Source organism: Sphaerodactylus townsendi, linkage group LG07, assembly GCF_021028975.2.
Source record: "Sphaerodactylus townsendi isolate TG3544 linkage group LG07, MPM_Stown_v2.3, whole genome shotgun sequence".
NCBI classification, from domain to species: domain Eukaryota; kingdom Metazoa; phylum Chordata; class Lepidosauria; order Squamata; family Sphaerodactylidae; genus Sphaerodactylus; species Sphaerodactylus townsendi.
The window spans coordinates 10315376-10332288 of NC_059431.1; the positions used below are offsets into that span (position 1 = coordinate 10315376).

The 16913-nt window shown below is 49.0% G+C and overlaps 1 protein-coding gene across 1 annotated transcript in view; it reads left to right on the forward strand.

The window, feature by feature from the left end:
• The first annotated feature begins 8319 nt into the window (after positions 1-8319).
• RNF165 (ring finger protein 165) overlaps positions 8320-16913 on the forward strand; it is a 106827-nt gene continuing 98233 nt past the window's right edge. Inside the window, exon 1 of the mRNA XM_048503913.1 lies at positions 8320-8669. Coding sequence (XP_048359870.1) covers positions 8609-8669 — 61 coding nt within the window. The 5' untranslated portion in view covers positions 8320-8608. The remainder of the gene's footprint in view (positions 8670-16913) is intronic.

Here is a 16913-nt window from a genome sequence, read left to right on the forward strand (position 1 = left end):
GGGAAGCCGTTCTGAGAAATGAGTTCTGAAAAAAAAAGGAAAGAAAGCAACTATTTTGCTGTTGAACACCTGCTAGCTGAAAGAAAACACTTCTGTTTTTCATCCGCCATGTGTCACCCAGGGCACTGTTAGTCACGCTAACCTTTCACTTCTGTTACCTCATGTAACCTCTCATATATTTAGTGCCATTTTAAAACCTGGGGATGTTTTAACTTCCCCTCCATCTGTTCTCCCCTCCCCACTTTCAAAAACCCATCTTCTCCTTCAATTATTTCACTGCTGTTTGATTGCTTGTCCAAAGGTAGGGAGGGATACTTTTTACATCTTTTTAAAAATAATCTAATCTAAAAATCTCACAATTATCAAGAGGCGTTTTGTTTTCCCAGCATAATTTTTGATTTGAGTGAAGAACACCGTGTCATACCAAAGGTTAATCAGATTCACTTTTGCAAATTCTCCTCTTTTTTAAAAAAATATTGAGAATAGGGGAGTCTAATCCAGATTAAACTATTGGACTGCATGTGTGTTAAGAGACTCATATGCTGATTAGATTTTTTAGATGGAGCAGAGGCATATTATGGATAAACAGCTATTTTCTATATGGCACATTAAGACCTCAAGAACTAAAACAGAGGACGGGTCATGTTGAGATAAACCAGTATGAAGGATCATCTGGTTCTGTGTGAACCAGCGCATGCACTGGGATCTTCTAAAAAGGCTGTTCTCCGGACTTTATTAATTTATATCGAAATTTTCTTTGTTGCCTGTTCAGAAAACCTACTCGAAGACGACTTAAAAGAAAGTCAGTGTGATGTAGTGGTTAGGAGCGGTGGCCTCTAATCTGGAGAAATTGGTTTGATCCTCCACTCTTCCACATGAGCAGCAGACTCTTATCTGGTGAACTGAATTTGTTTCCCCATTCCTACGCATGAAGCCTCACATAATGATGGCCAAGGATCATTTTGAAGGCTGAGTGTGGACATACGTCATGACAAAAGGAGGGGACTGAAAATATTGTCAGAACGTTTTCAGTGATTTGCAGGGTAGGAGTAAGGGGGAATGGCGCCCGAGCACACGGGCGCCCAACACCCCTACCATGCCCCGGAACGCCCCCACACTGGCGCGCGCCTGGTGCATCATGCCCCCTGTCCCCTTGGCGCTACGCCACTGGTGATTTGTGCAGAAAGGGCTACAATGGCTCACTTTTCAAAGAATTGTGCAGGTGGTTTCTGAAGCCCATTGTATCTTTTCACACAACAGGCTTTATTGCAAGTATTTATATAATCTCTGATATCTACAGGACAGGCGTCCCCTGTTGCCACCCCCACCCTACTGTCCGTCGCCCCCCATCGAAAAATTCGCTCCCTTTATAGATGCATCGTGGCTACCTCTTTGTGGTGTTGCAAACACGTGCTATGGTTCTTCTGTGGCCTACAGTAGAGTCGCTAAATCTTCCTATGTTTCTGCAATGATTCAGGACATAAAGTCATACATTTCATACAGTTTTTAAAAGCACTGTTAAACAGCAGATGGAAAGCTACGTTTACTTTAGGGGAAGGAAAAGTGTCTCTTATCCATCACCAAGGTACCGAAAACTAAACTTGGAAACGCAGATGATGTTCAGGCATTCTTCAGACAGAAACTGTGGCTGCTGAATTATCACATGCGAGGTAACTGGGGGGTGATTTAAGGACAACGTCTCTGCCGGCCCATTTCCTCCTTGAAGCCGAGTAGCTTTGCGTTGGGATTCAATGTCGTTTTCAACACAAGGTGGATTTTAGCTGGAGGAAGCTCAGAGTACATGATCCCCGCTGGCTCTCAGTTGTCATATCCCCGTTCGTAAAGAACCTCACTGCTGGGGTGTCGTTGGAACAGCGCCGTACATGCACTGTTGTCTGGAGGTCAGTTGTAATTCCAGGAGATCTCCGGGTCACACTTGGGGGCTCATAATATTACGGCTGAGCCAGGTGGGGTGGGGGGGGGAAGAGTATGGGTTAGAAAAGAGGAGAGTTATTTTTGCCACTTCCAGTTCAGGCTGGAAAAGCGGCCTGTTCAGTTCAGGCTGAAAAAGAGCCCTGCTGGGAACTACACTACCCTTGCGAGCCCAAGGTCTCCTGGGAAGTGTAGTTCCCACCAGGATGCTTTTTCAGCCTGAAGTGAACAGGCCGCTTTTCCAGCCTGAACTAAGGTAAGTGGGAGGGGGAGGGGGCACTGTGTGGGGGGGGCACGGGGGAAAGAAAACCCAGAGTCCGCCCTGGGCACAGTTTGGCCCAGCTATGCCTCTTGTCGAGGGCTTACAAATATGGAGAAAAGCTTGGAAAGGGAATGGGTGGCACCTTGCGTTACCTGCTCTGGGTGGGGAAATACCTGGAGATTTTGAGAAAGGGGCGGGGGTGGGGTGGCACATCTGCTGAAACTGCCCCCAAAGTGGAGCAGTTAGTCCTGTTGAGGGTAAGGAGCAGCAGTGGCGTAGGAGGTTAAGAGCTCGTGTATCTAATCTGGAGGAACCGGGTTTGATTCCCAGCTCTGCCGCCTGAGCTGTGGAGGCTTATCTGGGGAATTCAGATTAGCCTGGGCACTCCCACACACACCAGTTGGGTGACCTTGGAGGCTGATCCAGGGGTCTGCAACCTGCGGCTCTCCAGATCAGTTCATGAACTACAGATTCCCATCCCAGCCCCCTGCCATGCACGACCCAATTGGCCATGCTGACGGAGGCTGATAGTGGATTCATGAGCTGCTCGGAAAACAGATTCTAGCCGCGTTCAGAACCCTGAGTCACAGCTTCTCGGAGCTCTCTCAGCCCCACCTACCTCACAGGGTGTCTGTTGTGAGGGGGGAAGGGCAAGGAGATTGTCAGCCCCTTTGAGTCTCCTGCAGGATATAAAAGGGGGGATATAAATCCAAACTCTTCTTCTTCTTCCTCAGGAAAGGAGGGCTTTGTGGTTAAGTTTGCCAGGTCTCGAGGACTGACTTTATTACCTTTTGGGAAGAAGAGCAAAATATTGGGGGGGAAGGGCGAGTATCTAGGGCAGGGGTCCCCAAACTACGGCCCGGGGGCCAAATGTGGCCCCCTGAAGGCATTTATCTGGCCCACCAGGCATGGCGGCAATGGCTCCATTCATGTGCAGTGGGGGCTCGAGGAAGAGGAGGAACCGGCCCCAACGGCTGTTGATTGCAGTTACATGATGGCACCCCCAAATCTCCATGAATTTTCTGACCCAGAGTTGGAAACCTTACGTGTGGCAACGCCTGCTCCGCCCTTCCCTCTCGGCTACTCCATGTGTTGCTCTCAGGCTTTCTGTTCCACCTCACTCCCATTGGCATCAGCCAGGCTGGCAAATCGCTCGCTGCTAGGGAGGAAGATACCTGATCCTGGGTTAGATGGAATGCTTCATTGGGAAAGTTCTGCTTTTTTTTTTACAGGGGAAGGTATTCCACAGCCTCCCCAACAATATTTGGAACCCACTCTGTACTTGACATACTTTGGTCACTGTTCTAAAAATAGACCATGACAGAAAGGCTGAAAGGTGAAATCAAACATTTTACAATCATTTGTGCATAGGAATTTGTTCATAGTTTTTTTTAGTCCGGCCCTCCAACAGTCTGAGGGACAGTGAACTGGCCCCCTGTTTAAAAAGTTTGGGGACCCCTGATCTAGGGGATCGCATGCCATGCCTACATCGACCAGACCCCATCCCTGAGAAGGCCAAAATAGTCTCTTTGCCACCTAACAACGACATGACGCTCCAACTAGCCACACTTTGGGGCCACCCCATTTTTGTATAATAAATTTTAATTGAAGTTTCGGATAGTATATTTACAATAAACAATCTGTATGGTTTACATTAGTAAAACATACAAAAGACAAACTGGAAGACAAACCAGGACAGATCGGACAAAACATATGCACCAACATAAAAGACCAATAGCGGTTGCGTTGACCTAACTATTAGTCTGTATAATGGGTGTATATCCACCCTTCTATATTCTCTTTCCAAAATCCTAAAGTAGACTTCTTCACCTATAATCAGTCAAAAAATGTTTGACAGAAAGGAATAGTTCACATTCTGATAAGATAGCTGACTTTGAAGTTGTTACATTCTGACTCTGCTTGCATTTAAATATCTATTTACCTCCTTATCTATAGTTGTCACACATTATAAAATGATTTTCTATTGTGGGGCCACCCCATTTCACCAGACTCCTCCCCCAATCATTTAGGCACCGCCCCTTCTCTCTCAAGCTCCACCCCTTTGCATCTTAGCCTGGGGGGTGTTTGTGTGACAGCTCATTTTCCTGCCTTCCCGTCTCCCTGTTTCTTTCCTGGCTTCTTTCTTCCCTTAATTCAGAGTCACTGCTGTTTCTGTCCTTTGCTGTGGCTAGCCCAGTTCCAGGAAGGAGAATCGAATTAAACCAGCTGGGCAGAACGGGTGACCTTCAGATCCAAATGCCACCAGCTGGCAGCCCAAAGACCTTTCTTTTTCAGCTGCTTTCAAAAAAAAGGAGAAGGGGAGAGATTTCAGCCTGGCAGGTCCCAATCTTTAGCCACTGTTACACATTCAGCTTCTTCCAAATTATTTGGCCATTCAGTCCACACATCTGTGCTCCGCCGTGCCATCTGTTTAGTGGTACTTTGGTGGGGGAAGACAGAGGGAATTCTGGGCTTGCATCAGTTCCATAACAGACCCCAGCTTTCTAGCAACTTTCCTGGAAGTAAAAGAGTCTCAAGCTTTTCAACAAGTCCCCCCCAGATTTCTTCCTCGTAGGGTGCTTTAAAAGACACAGAAATGCCATCTGTTGAAAAGGTGTGTGCATGTGAAGTGTCATCAAGCAGCTTCGAACTCACGGCAACCCCATGAATCAATCTCCTCCAAAAATGTCCTCTCCTTAACAGACTTGCTCCAGTGTTGCAAAAGGAAGGCCGTGACTTCTTTTATAGAGTCCATCCATCGCATGTTGGGCGTTCCTCCTTTTCTGCTGTCTTCAACTTTTCCTTGCATTATTGTCTTTTCCAGTGACTCTTGTCTTCTCATTATGTGACCAAAGGACCATCGCCTCGGTTTAGCCATTTTAGTTTCTAGAGAGTGTTCAGGCTTGATTTGATCTAGGAGCTACTGATTTGTCTATCTGGTGGTCCGTGGCAACCAGAAAACTCTCCTCTGGCACCACATTTTGAAGAAATAACTTTTCTTCACTGTTCAATTTTCACACCCATACATAGTAACAGGGAAGAAGAAGAAGAACAAGAAGAGAAGGAGGGAGGAGGAGAGTTTGGATTTATACCCCACCTTATGGAGACTCAAGGTGGCTTGCAAGCTCCTTTCCCTTACCTTCCCCCCAGCAAACTTCTTGTGAAGTAGGTGGGGTTGAGAGAGTTCTGAGAGAACTGTGACTGAGAGAACTGTGAGAGAATGCTGCTAGAACACGGCCATACAGCCCGGAAACCACATAGCACCCCAGTGATTCTGGCCGTGAAAGCCTTCGACAATACAATCCCATCTTCTCCTTCTTGGAAACGACGGCCTTCATCTGCGTTGGCATTATCCTGGAACTGCGATTGTTATCAGTTCCTCCTCAAAATCTAATAATCTCTGGACACTCCCTGGGCTAGAGCCTCATGTTCTCTGGAGGACAAGGGCCACCTTTGTCCAGGAAGATTTAGCTCTCTTAATGTTGCTGGAGGGCCAAATTGTCTTATATATTAGCTGCCCGCTTTGCAGTCAGCATTCAGTACTGTTTCAGGCAACTGTCTAGTTTCGTCATTCTGTTCCATTCAGGGTTGTCTGGGCTGATTCTCTGGTCTAGGCACACTGCTCTGCCCAATGCTTTCTGGATTAACCTTTTGCTTCTGTTGTGTTGACTGCCATCTGCTTTCTACCCCATCTCCTTGGAGCTCAGTGTGGGGGCTGAATTCTGCTTCTCAGAACCATTCTGCTTCTAGAACAGGTTATTATCATCTCCCCTCCCCCCGCCAAACCCTGACCTATTCTAAATCTACAACTCTACCTATAGCCTGTGTGGAGTCTTGATGTACTTTGTATTTGTATCCTTGTGCTTTTATTATTTTATTCCCAAATAAGGCTTGTTAAACTTTTACTTCTGGCTCCTGCAGATTACTAAGGAGAAAGACCTACTGTAAACACTGGTACAAAAGATCTCGTGGTTACCCACCTCTTGCAACCCAGGTCTGCCCACCTTGCTAATCTCTCCTATCTAAAAGGGGACAGACCAGAGCATTTCGGATAACAAAAGCGAGTTTAAAGAGCACAGATGAAAAGAACTTATGTGTACATGCAAATATTGCTGCCTGGTCTTTAGAACCCTAAAGGCGCTATTACAATATGGTCATCAGGCCTTGTTCTTTGGGGATTTACTTATTGGTTGTGGTCAAATTGCAGCTGACATGGTTTTCAAGGCAAGGGGTAAACAGGGGGGTTTGCCCTCACCTCCTTCTGTGTAGCAACCCTGCACTTCTTTGGTGGTCTCTCATCCAACTGTTGACTAGGACTAAACCCTGCTTAGCTTCCAAGACCTAATGAGCTCGAGCTGGCCTCGGCCATCCGGGTCAGGGCCAGAGTTTTATGCAACCTATAAATCTTGCTCTCAGCTGGGTTTGCTGCAGCAAACATGGCAAAAAAGTTTGAAAACCACTGCCCCCATAGACCATTCTAATGTATACGTAGGGCCAGGGTGTCTCTGTGAGGACGTGCGCCTTGTCTCTCCCTGCGTATCCGCAAAACTCTCTGGACCTTTTCATGTGACATCTTTCCTGTCCCTGCAAACAAGCCTAGCCAGGCAGGCATTTGGCAACCCTACAGGAATGTCCGGGTGCGAGCCCCAGCACAGCGCCCGGACTTGTTCCGAGGTTGCGCAAGGCCGCGCCCGCTATCGAGGAGAGGACAGCGCGTCGCCTGGCTGATTCGCCGCCTCCCCACCCTGGAGATCCGCCGGCTCCCTGCCCCGACGGGCCGCCGCCGCCGCTGCCCCGACATGGTGACTCACCAACACCAGAAACAGACGCCATGTCGATATATCGACCCCCGACCCTTCGGCCAGGCGGCCAGCTGATCCGCCGGCTCGAACGCGCCATGTCGAGGGAGTGTGGGGGCGGGGCTCTGAGCCCGGCCGGGCTTGCCTAGCCTCAGCTGAGCCTGATCAGGAGAGGCAACAGCTGGGACGAGGCAGGGAGTTGAGAGAGGGGAAAGGGATATAAGGGGGTGGGAAAGGAAGCTCAGGGGCGTTGGCTGTGAGAAGAGGGTGGAAGGGAGTCCTGCGAGGAGGCAGGGAAAGAGAGCTGCTTAGCAGGGAAAGAGAGCTGGTTAGCCCAGGAGGGCATGGACGGGAAGGGTCCTGCAGCCCAGCTGTGCCAGAGAACAAGCTGGGGGACTGGTGCTGAGCCCCCACCCTGTGAGGGTACAACAGGGGAGTGGGAGTGGTGGGAAGCCTGGGAGGCAGACCCACCCGCGCTCAGTGAGGTAACTGAGCGAGGGGAAGAGTGCAGGAAGGGAGCAGAAAGGGCGTCAGGGCACACCACATGCTGAGGCGCCCTGTGAGCGGGGTTATTTAAGTCATGGTCTGGGGAGGACAACCCCAGGTAAAGGGAGGTGGGACGGCACACTCGCCCCAGGGGGACGGGCGGTCAGGGGAGGCGCCACAAGGAACCAACTTCCTGTCAACCCTATGAAATTCTTGCATGCAACCTTCCTTTGGGCACAGATCTATCATGCACCTTCTAAAGGAGCCTTGCTGACAAGGTTGGGAAATACCTGGGGAAAAAAGGGGGGGAGATGGAGCCTGGGGGACGGGAGGCCCCTCAGCATTCTCCGAAACAGCCATTTCCTGAGGGCTCTGCAACCTTCGGCTCTCCAGATGTTCATGGACTTCAAATCCCATCAGCCCCTGCCAGCATGGGAGGGGCTGATGGGAATTGTAGTCCATGAACTACAATTGGCCATGCTGGCAGGGGCTGATGGGAATTGTAGTCCACGGACATCTGGAGAGCCGCAGGTTGCAGACCCCAAGAACTGAAACAGCGGCGATCTCCAGCTGCCCCCTGGAGATTGGCATCCCCGGGCTGTGCCCCCCTTCATCGCACAGGTGCGTGCGCTTGCATCCACGGCCCGCGTCCGCGGGAGCGCGCCGCCCTCTGTCGGCGTGCGCGCGCCAGTGCGCCTCCCTCTCCCCTCCCGCCTGGCGCATGTGGCTGCAGCCCCTCCCCGGCCGGCCGCCCCCTGGCTCCTGATTGGCCCTCCACCGCCTCCTGCGGGAGATAATCCAGGGGCGGGGCCAGGCAGGGGCGAGAGGCAGCCAGGCAGGCAGCGAGGCGAAGCCCGGGCGCCCCGCGACCCCCATTGGCTGCGCTGCCCCCTTTGTGCGCCCGGGCAGCTGCGAGGCTCCGGCTGGCCCTTTGAATGTCTGGAGGCGTGGGGAGAGGGAGCCTGTCCATGGGCCATCTGGCCGCCCGCAGCCCCCCGCAGCAGCAGCGCCAGCAGCAGCAGCAGCCGCCCCCACCCGCGCCGCTCGACCGCCTGCCGCCCTCCGGGGGCGCCACCCAGGGGTAGCGCCCGCCAACCGGGGGGACCCTCCTCGCCCGCCGCCGGCCAGGATGGTTTTGGTGCACGTCGGCTATCTTGTTCTTCCAGTGTTTGGCTCTGTGCGAAACAGAGGTATCGCTTTCTCCGGGCATTTTTTTTTCCTTGCTGTGGGGGCGGGAAGAGGAAGGGAGGGGGGAGAAAGGGGCAGAGAGAGCACCCCCGCCCCGCCCCGCCCCAATATTTGATTCTGCTTTGGGTCGGGGATCCCCTTTGGACTGCGTTGGGGGACTGTTTGGATAGGACCCCCCCCCCCCACCCACCACCACCTTTTTGTGTTTTGGACCCCTTTGTAGGATCAGAGGAGGCGTGGATGGGAGGTTGGGGGGGGGGAGGGGGTAGCATAGGGCATGCAGAGAAATGTAGCCAGTAAAGGAAAGGGCATTGGCCAAGCTTGCCAGGGGGGGGCTCTCTTGGGAGGAGGGCAGAAGGAAGCCCCCCCCCCTTTGGATTGAATTTGAGGATGGTGTAGATAGGACCCCTCCCCTTTGAAGTTTTTGGACCCCTTTGTGGGATTAGAGAGGAGGCGTGGATGGGAGCGGGGGCGGGCACAGAGCACGCAGTGGAAGAAAGGGCACGGGCCAAGCTTGCTCAAGGGGGGCTCTGTTGGGAGGAGGGCAGATGGAAGACCCCCCCCCCCTCAAAGGAGAGATTGCAAAGAGAGCAAGCCTCGAGCCCTTCGGGGGTGAGGCGGCTTATAAATCTCATAATTAATTAATAAATAAATAAATAAATAAATAAATAAATAAATAAATAAATAAATAAATAAATAAGCAAGCAGGCGTGGAGGCAGATGGGGATAGGGGGAAGAGGGTCCGGGGGGGGGGGCTGTGGGAGAAAAGGGGGGGAATCTGGGGTGAATTGGGAAGAAATGCCAAACAGGGAAGATGGGCGAACCCCAGGAGAGATTAAAACCAGAGAATCTCAGGGATCTCTTGTGGGAATGGAAGGAAGCGTGAAAACTCAAGGCGGAAGGTCTTGGGATTATATTGTAAAGGGTGCCCCCCGGAGAGCTGTTTTCCGCCCTTTTAAAAACGTAGAATAAATGCCTTGCTTGGAAGGAAAAAAACCCCTAAGCTGCCCGTGAAGCTCCATTTTAGGGGTTTTTTTGGGCCGGCCCCTCCCCCTTTCCTTTCCACCTGACATGTATGGACCCCCTGCTAGAAGGGAAAGGTTGCCTCTCTCTGCTCCTTTCAAAATGGGGACGCTCAGTGCGAATCTTGGTTCAAGGGACTGGATTCAGGATTTCTTGTGAGGGTTAGGTTGGCATGCACAGTGTTCCTATGTGAATTGTTAGCCCCCCCTTCCCAAAAAACACACAAATATGATCCGTTCCCACAGCTTCTCCCTTTTAAACCTCTTATCTCCCTCCCTGTGACCCCCTTTTATAATAACTTCTCCAGCTAGTTTTAATCATGTCGAGGGGTTTAGGGGAAATGCTGCTTTTGTTGGCTAGTTTGGGATATTGACGTCCAAGATGGGGTGCATTCCCCCCCCCCGTCCCTCTCCACCCCATTCACCTCTAGAGGGATTGCAACTCTTTACCGCGTCCAGTCCTGATAATCTCCCATTTGCAGCATCTTTTTGAGGCCAAACGGAACCACGAGGGCTCTAGAGAAATCCAAAAGAAATGCCAGTTTTAGCGTGATTTTTTTTGTCCTGAACAATATGGGATGTGTATGGCCATTGCATATTTTTTCTCACATTGCCCTGTTCCCATCCACCCCATCTGCTGCCACAAACAATGGACTCGAACCTACGTGTCTTTCTTTCTTTGATTTTTTTTTTTAGTTTGCCTTTCTCTCATTTCCTTCTCTTTTCTTTCTGTCAGATTTGGGGTGTTATTTAGGTCTCGTGGTTTGCCTTTTTGTGTAGGAATACCCTCCTCGCTTCCCCTCTCCGGGGCCCACGGTCAAAAAATTGCAGTTTGAAAATATTTCTAGGTAAATTTTAGGGGAGATGGGGACCGTTTTGGACTTTGATAAAAAAACAAAAACCTGGGATCTAGGGCGAGAGTCTTAAGTGCTTTGACATACCCAGGATCGAGCCTCCTGGGTTTCAAGCGGGACCCCTCCCCTGGGTAAACAGGTTGCATAATTACATTGGAGAGGGGGCCATGTTTTCATTTTGTCACACACAGGTGAGAAAGGTGGAATTTCTTCAGCATCTGAAGAACTTCCAAGGCTCCCGGGCAAAGCTGTCCCCAGAATACATTTCTGCTTGTCTCGCTTTGATATTCTCCCCCCCCCCCGCCCGCCCCCCCATTCGAGAGCTCTGACTTTTTTTTCCTTTGCCCATATTTTCAGCTCTTCTCCTCTCTCCCTCCCCACCGTACATGTGTAACACACAGCTTAGCTGGCACAGTTGTGGCAGTCTCTTTTCTTCGTTTGCAACCTTTTCTAGTGCATTGATGGGATGACGGACATTTTTTTTTGCATTGTTCGGAAAACCTGTCGATGATCCCCCCCCTGATTTTTTTATTTTGTTAACTCATCTGTGTAGATCGGTGAGTAGCCCCCTCTGCTGCCCCACCCGGTGGCTTCTAGCTCTCTGCCTCTGCATATGGCTCTCATGTTGATACCCCACCCCTCTCTTTAACCATTTCCTGTATCCATCGGAGGAAGGCAGAGACATTTTAAGCCAAGCATCCTCTTTGTGGGGGCGGGGGGGGGGGAGAGGGCGAGGAGTCTTTCTTCTAGCTGAAAGATTTGCTCTGTCTTCACCTGCTCAGGTGTTTTGGCGTGGGTTGAAAAGGCAGAAAACTTTGCTTTTTCAAAAAAATGTGAAAGAAAGTAACAGCCGTACCATTAAAAAGGGGGCCTGGTGAAAATTGACAGTATTGGCGAAGTCATCTTCTCCTTCATCAGGCTTTTAAAGTGTAATCACAGGTGGCATTAAGAAAGGTGAAGGAAGGTGTGGGGGGAACGGGACACCAGGACAATAGACCTTTATGTACGTTCTCTTTGGCTCTGGAACACACCCACTAAGCAGGTCTGGTGCCAAGCAGGTGGCATTTGAGCGATTAAAGGGAGGACTTGAAAGCCCTCCGAGACGTTGCCAGAGAGGATGCTGGTGCTTAAAACTGAAGTCCTAAATCACCAGTCTTTTCATGGAAAGGGGGAGGGGGAAGACCCCCCCCAGAACGGTAGACAGACTGTACACTCAAACCTGTTTTCTCTTTAGCCTTCATTGTAGTAGCTTAGAATAAAAAAAGGGCCATTTTCCAAAATAGTTCTAGTTTTATAACGCCATTTTTGTACCTTCATCCTGTGTAGCTAAGTACATTTGCACTGTAAATCCCTGTTAAGTGGATTCATTTTGCTTTCGTTTTTTTGGCGGATGCAGTATCCTACATTTGACATTTCTCTTTACCAAATCTCCACCCAAGCCCTACAGAGGGGGTCTTGGTTTCCCATGCAAATTGCCTTGGGTGTTAATATTATTTGTTTAAAAAAAATGGCAATTTAAGATTATTTGCCAGAAGGGTGTTGATAATAGTCACCGTATTTCATTGGGGGGCATTAAAGTAATTGGGTCGATGTAATGCCCCCAAACCACCTTGGCTCTTCAAAATTGTGCCAAGGCTTTGCAAGTATGTAAAAAAAAAAAGGATACCGCATCTTTGTGCATTGCATCCATACACACACACACACACACACACACACACACACACACACACATTGTGCCTACACAGATTTTCTCTCTCCTGGCCAAAATTACACCCTTCCCCACAATGGACTCCCATCTGTTTTCATTGAAAACTGAACCAAACCAACATTTACAGTGGCCTGATTTTTAAAAACAAAACAAAAGGCAATTTGAAGCTTCCCTTTTGAATTTGATACACACACACACACACACACACACACACACACACAAATTAAAGCAATTGGTTCTTAAATCCTTCCGGGTGGGGGAAACACACACAAAAAATTAAAAATGACGCGGAAGCGGACGCGTCCTGGCAAAATGGTTTTCCATTCAACAGGGATAACATTTTCCTTCTGCTATGCTGGATTTTTTACTTCCTGTTCTTATTTTGTGGGTAAATTTTTTTCTGTATCGAATATCCTTTGGTTGTGTATTTCTTCACCTTTTTCTTGTACTAAAACTGAAGCATGGTCTGTATTTTTTTACATTACTTAGTTTTTTCTGATGTAAATCTCTCTGTAGAGACATTATCTTGCCAAAATGTAACGTGCTGTAGCTCTTTATACATCTAGCCATTGTATGCCGCTTCCGTTCTGTTTTGCCCTTCCACGGCATGGTGGGCCTTTTTTTTGTATTGTGTGCATGACAACATTGTTACAACACAGTCCCTCTAACACTAATTTTACAATCTCTCAATAAAGAAACTAGATTTCCTATATTAACCTAGTGTGCTTTTTCTATTGCTGTCCCCCCCATTATATTGTTGTATTCCCCGCTGTTTTAGATTAATTTCCCCCTGCTTTCCCCCCCACCCCCATTTTGAATGAATGGATTTTTTTTTGGTGTCACTGATATGGGGGGGGGGGGAGGGATGTTTCAATGTTCTCTATCCCACATCTGCCTGCAAGCATAATGCCTGTGAATGACCGCTCTCTTAGATACACATCCTATATTATCTTTGCTATGCCTAGGTGGAGTGGGCCGCTCTCTTCCCCAGAGTCCTGTTTTGACTGTCGAGAAAGAAAGATAATTTCCAAAATGCATCCTGATATATACACACACTGACAAATGTTCCGAAAACGTTAACTAGAGAACGAAGCTGCAATTTATTCCTACCCCGCCCCGTGCTAAGGTTACATGTCGGTCATCATTCCGGTTTGCTAAAGATGGATGGAGATAGAAAGGAATTTTTGTCCCTTTTCTGTTAAATTGGCTGATTTAGAGCCACGGATTCTTATAAGACTCTCCGATTTCACAGACCCTCCCGTTTGACTGGCCTGAATGTTCTCACACAGTCCTGTAGGTAAACATCCTTTGGTCTTTGTAGCAAACAATGACCTTGGGGAAAAATTGGGGTGGGTACAGTATATGTTGGGCGAGCAGCAACTCGGTCGGATGAGATGCTAAATGTTTCCCTTTCTCTGGGGCCAGTATCCAAAGGCCTGTGACCTTCGAGTATCTGGTAGGTAAAAGGGTTAACCAGGTAAAATAGTTAATCTGGTAGGTAAAAGAGTTAAATTTTATATTCACGTGGTCTTCTCTTGCCAACCCTTTAACCTTAATCAGCTGGGTTTGGCTCTTCGTTTTTATTTGTACAGATTTAGATAGATCTCGAATCTCTCTGCAAAGCTCATTTACAAAACCAGATCTAAGCATGCATTGGAAAAAAAGGGGGTCGTTATATAACACTTTGAGCCCGGCTTGCCTACGTGCAGGAAGAGAGTTAAGAATCCTCTAGGAGGGGGTAGACGCTCCCCCCCCCCCAAAAAAAGAGCACCTTAATAACATTAAAAAATAGGTTAAGCCAAATGGGGAGGGAAAAGGGCAAGGATTTTCTCTCCCTGCATCCTTCAAGGGGGCGAGGGGTGAGATGGCAGAATATGTCAAAATACGGTTGGATCTATAGTCGTTTGGGGGACGAAGAAAGAGAGAGACACACCAATGGGATAAAGGGAAGAGCTTTGTAGGTCGGAGGAGGCGCCCCGTTAAGCAAAGGCACGGGGCTTTGCCCCCCCTTCCCCTCCCCCAGACACATGCTCAGTTATCATCCCCGCTTCATCTATCTTTTCCATGTATCCCGAGTCGATCTGGCCGCTGCCACCCTTCCTTGTTTGACCATGACGCAAAGAAACATGCCTCTTCTTCCTCTTCCTCCTCTTTTGAATGTGGCGAATGCTCTCCAGCCCTTTGTTCTGTGCGCTGTCTTCTGCCGGGGCCCGGCAGCTAAGCTGTTTGCCGTGACACACGCTTATGCCCACACATATGAAAGAGCCAGGCTGTGTTGTCATTAGCTTGCATGGAAGCGGGGAGGGGAAGCTGCATGCCCTGTTTCGAAGGGGCGGGGGGGGGGAGGAGCAGGAAGAGGGCTGAGCCGTCATTTGATGATATGATTTTTTTTCTTTTACCAAATCTCCCCTCCCTCTCTCTGCCCGCCACCCCTCCCATGATAACCATTTTGATTTATTTTTTTCCCTTGGGGGGGGGGCAATGATAAACCATGCTGCAAAGAACCCACCCCCGGACAGGGGGAGCATTTTATTCCCTCTGCCCAAAGGGAAGTATACAACAGGGGGGTTTGGGGGGGTACGGGAGCCTCACCGCTTTTGTTCCGGGGGGTGCATTTGCCACGTCGACGGATAACCATCCACCGGGTCTTGTCCGGCAGTTTGCCGCCCGCATGAATCAAGGCCGTTCATTTGCTGTGCCTCGGAGGTGGCTGCGTGCTCTAATAAGACCCTCCGAAGCTCCTGGGTTAATAGGAACTCATGCGAAACCATTCGTCATCCGGCTACTTGCTTAAGAGCGCATCCTCATGGGGATTGCAGGTTTATCTCTTGCCACGACCATGGGTCTCCATTGCACATAACTCATTCAGTGTTGGCTGCAGACTAGTTTAAGGCGTTCCACTTTGGCAAGCCCCTCTGCATAAAAAGGAGTCCCTCCTCTTATTTTTCTTTTTGGTTGTTGTTTCATTGACATGGGACTGTTCACGGTTTGACACATGCAAACGCCTGTTCGCGCTCAGGGTGGGAACAGTCGCCCAGGGGCGGCAGGGTGGGTGGGTGGGAATAATATGTATTACTGGACTCGACCACCCGTGGGTACAACTGGTGTTGTTGAATATAACGCTGCTGCTTTCCAGGGGAGGACCGAGAGCAATTTGAGAACAAAAGCTGGGTGCCAGCTACAGAATTATGGAATCCTGAAATTTCGTTTTTGAAAATGTACCGGTCCTCTTGGTTCGAGGGCGAAACACGTTAGGCCGCGCCTGGTGGCAGCTCAGAAACCAGTACAAAACTAGAATGGTTGTCCGCTGTCTCTGGACAGGCTGCTTTCTCCCTTGTCGACAAGTCCCTCATCGTCTCGATCCCACCAGAAACCTTTGGGCTCTTTCCAGCAACCAAGTCCTTGCAAAGGTATTCTAAATTCTTCCGCCCACCTGTCCACAGAAAGCTAAACTAATGATGCTAAATGAGTCAGGACAGATTGGTGCAACTGGTTCCCAAGAGAGCTGTCTGGATTTCCCATGTACAAGACTTAGATTCTTAATTCAAATATATATATATGTATATAAATATTGGTGCAGCAATCATCCAATCCTGGGCTAAGGTAAGCTCTGCATGTGTTGTGTTTGGATTCTCTCTCACACACACACAGTTGAAAAGACACGCGAAACAACGTATGTGTCGAGAGTGTGCTTGTAGAAGTGATATTCCTGGTGAACTGTGTCTTGAATTTATTTTTTTTTAAAGGGAATATTTCATGTCATCGGAGTGCCTCCTTTAAAGGGCTAAGAGCCGGAGTGTTCTTAAGTAAAGGGTTGTATTTGACAGAACTGCTAGGTTAACTGGGGGTCTGCATAAAGTGTTTTTTTTGGGGGGGAGGGGGCTTCTGACTTAAGATGTTGCAGGGACATTTCAATGACTTCTTTCCACTCCCAAGATGCGGTATGGTTTTCAGTATATTCAGCGCTGTGAGCAGGATTTCACGGTGTTTTTGTTTTAAAGCAAGCTTTCTAGTCCTTAAGAACGTGACAATAGACCTGGATGGGCAATACTTGGTGACATCATGAAAACGGCAGGGTTGGAAAAGGTTTCGGTGGATTAAGGGGCAGATTCAGTCTATGCGAAACCTCTCCGAATCGCTAGAGGAAAGGTATTTTAAGCAATTGGGTGCTCTTCTCCACCCCTGCAGCTGGACATCTTGTAAAATTATATAGGCAGTGTTTTCTAGGTGTGGAATTTGGGTTATCTTTCTGCAGGTGTGTTGAATCTCCCCCTACCCCCAAGAACAGACCACAAGCTTGGCTGGGGGTTGCATTAAATGCACACATACAGTTTCCTGCAGACTTCTTTGTACTGCCAATGCAGCGTTCCTAACTGTCCTTGCAAACAAAAACCAGGAACAGTACATTTTAACTCCGCTGGGCCATACAGAGTAGCTGATGTGAATTTGATGATCTCATTTCAGTCGTTGCTGATCGTTTTAGTGGCATAAATCATATGCGCTTGTTTGCGGCCTGCATGTAAATGATACAATAACCAGATAGGTGGCAGGTGGCTTCCTTTGAAAGAATGTAGGGGTTAGGGTTGCCAACTCTGGGTTGGGAAATTTGGGGGTGGAGCCTGAGAAGAGCAGTGTATAGGGAAAGGCTTCAGCGGCATATAA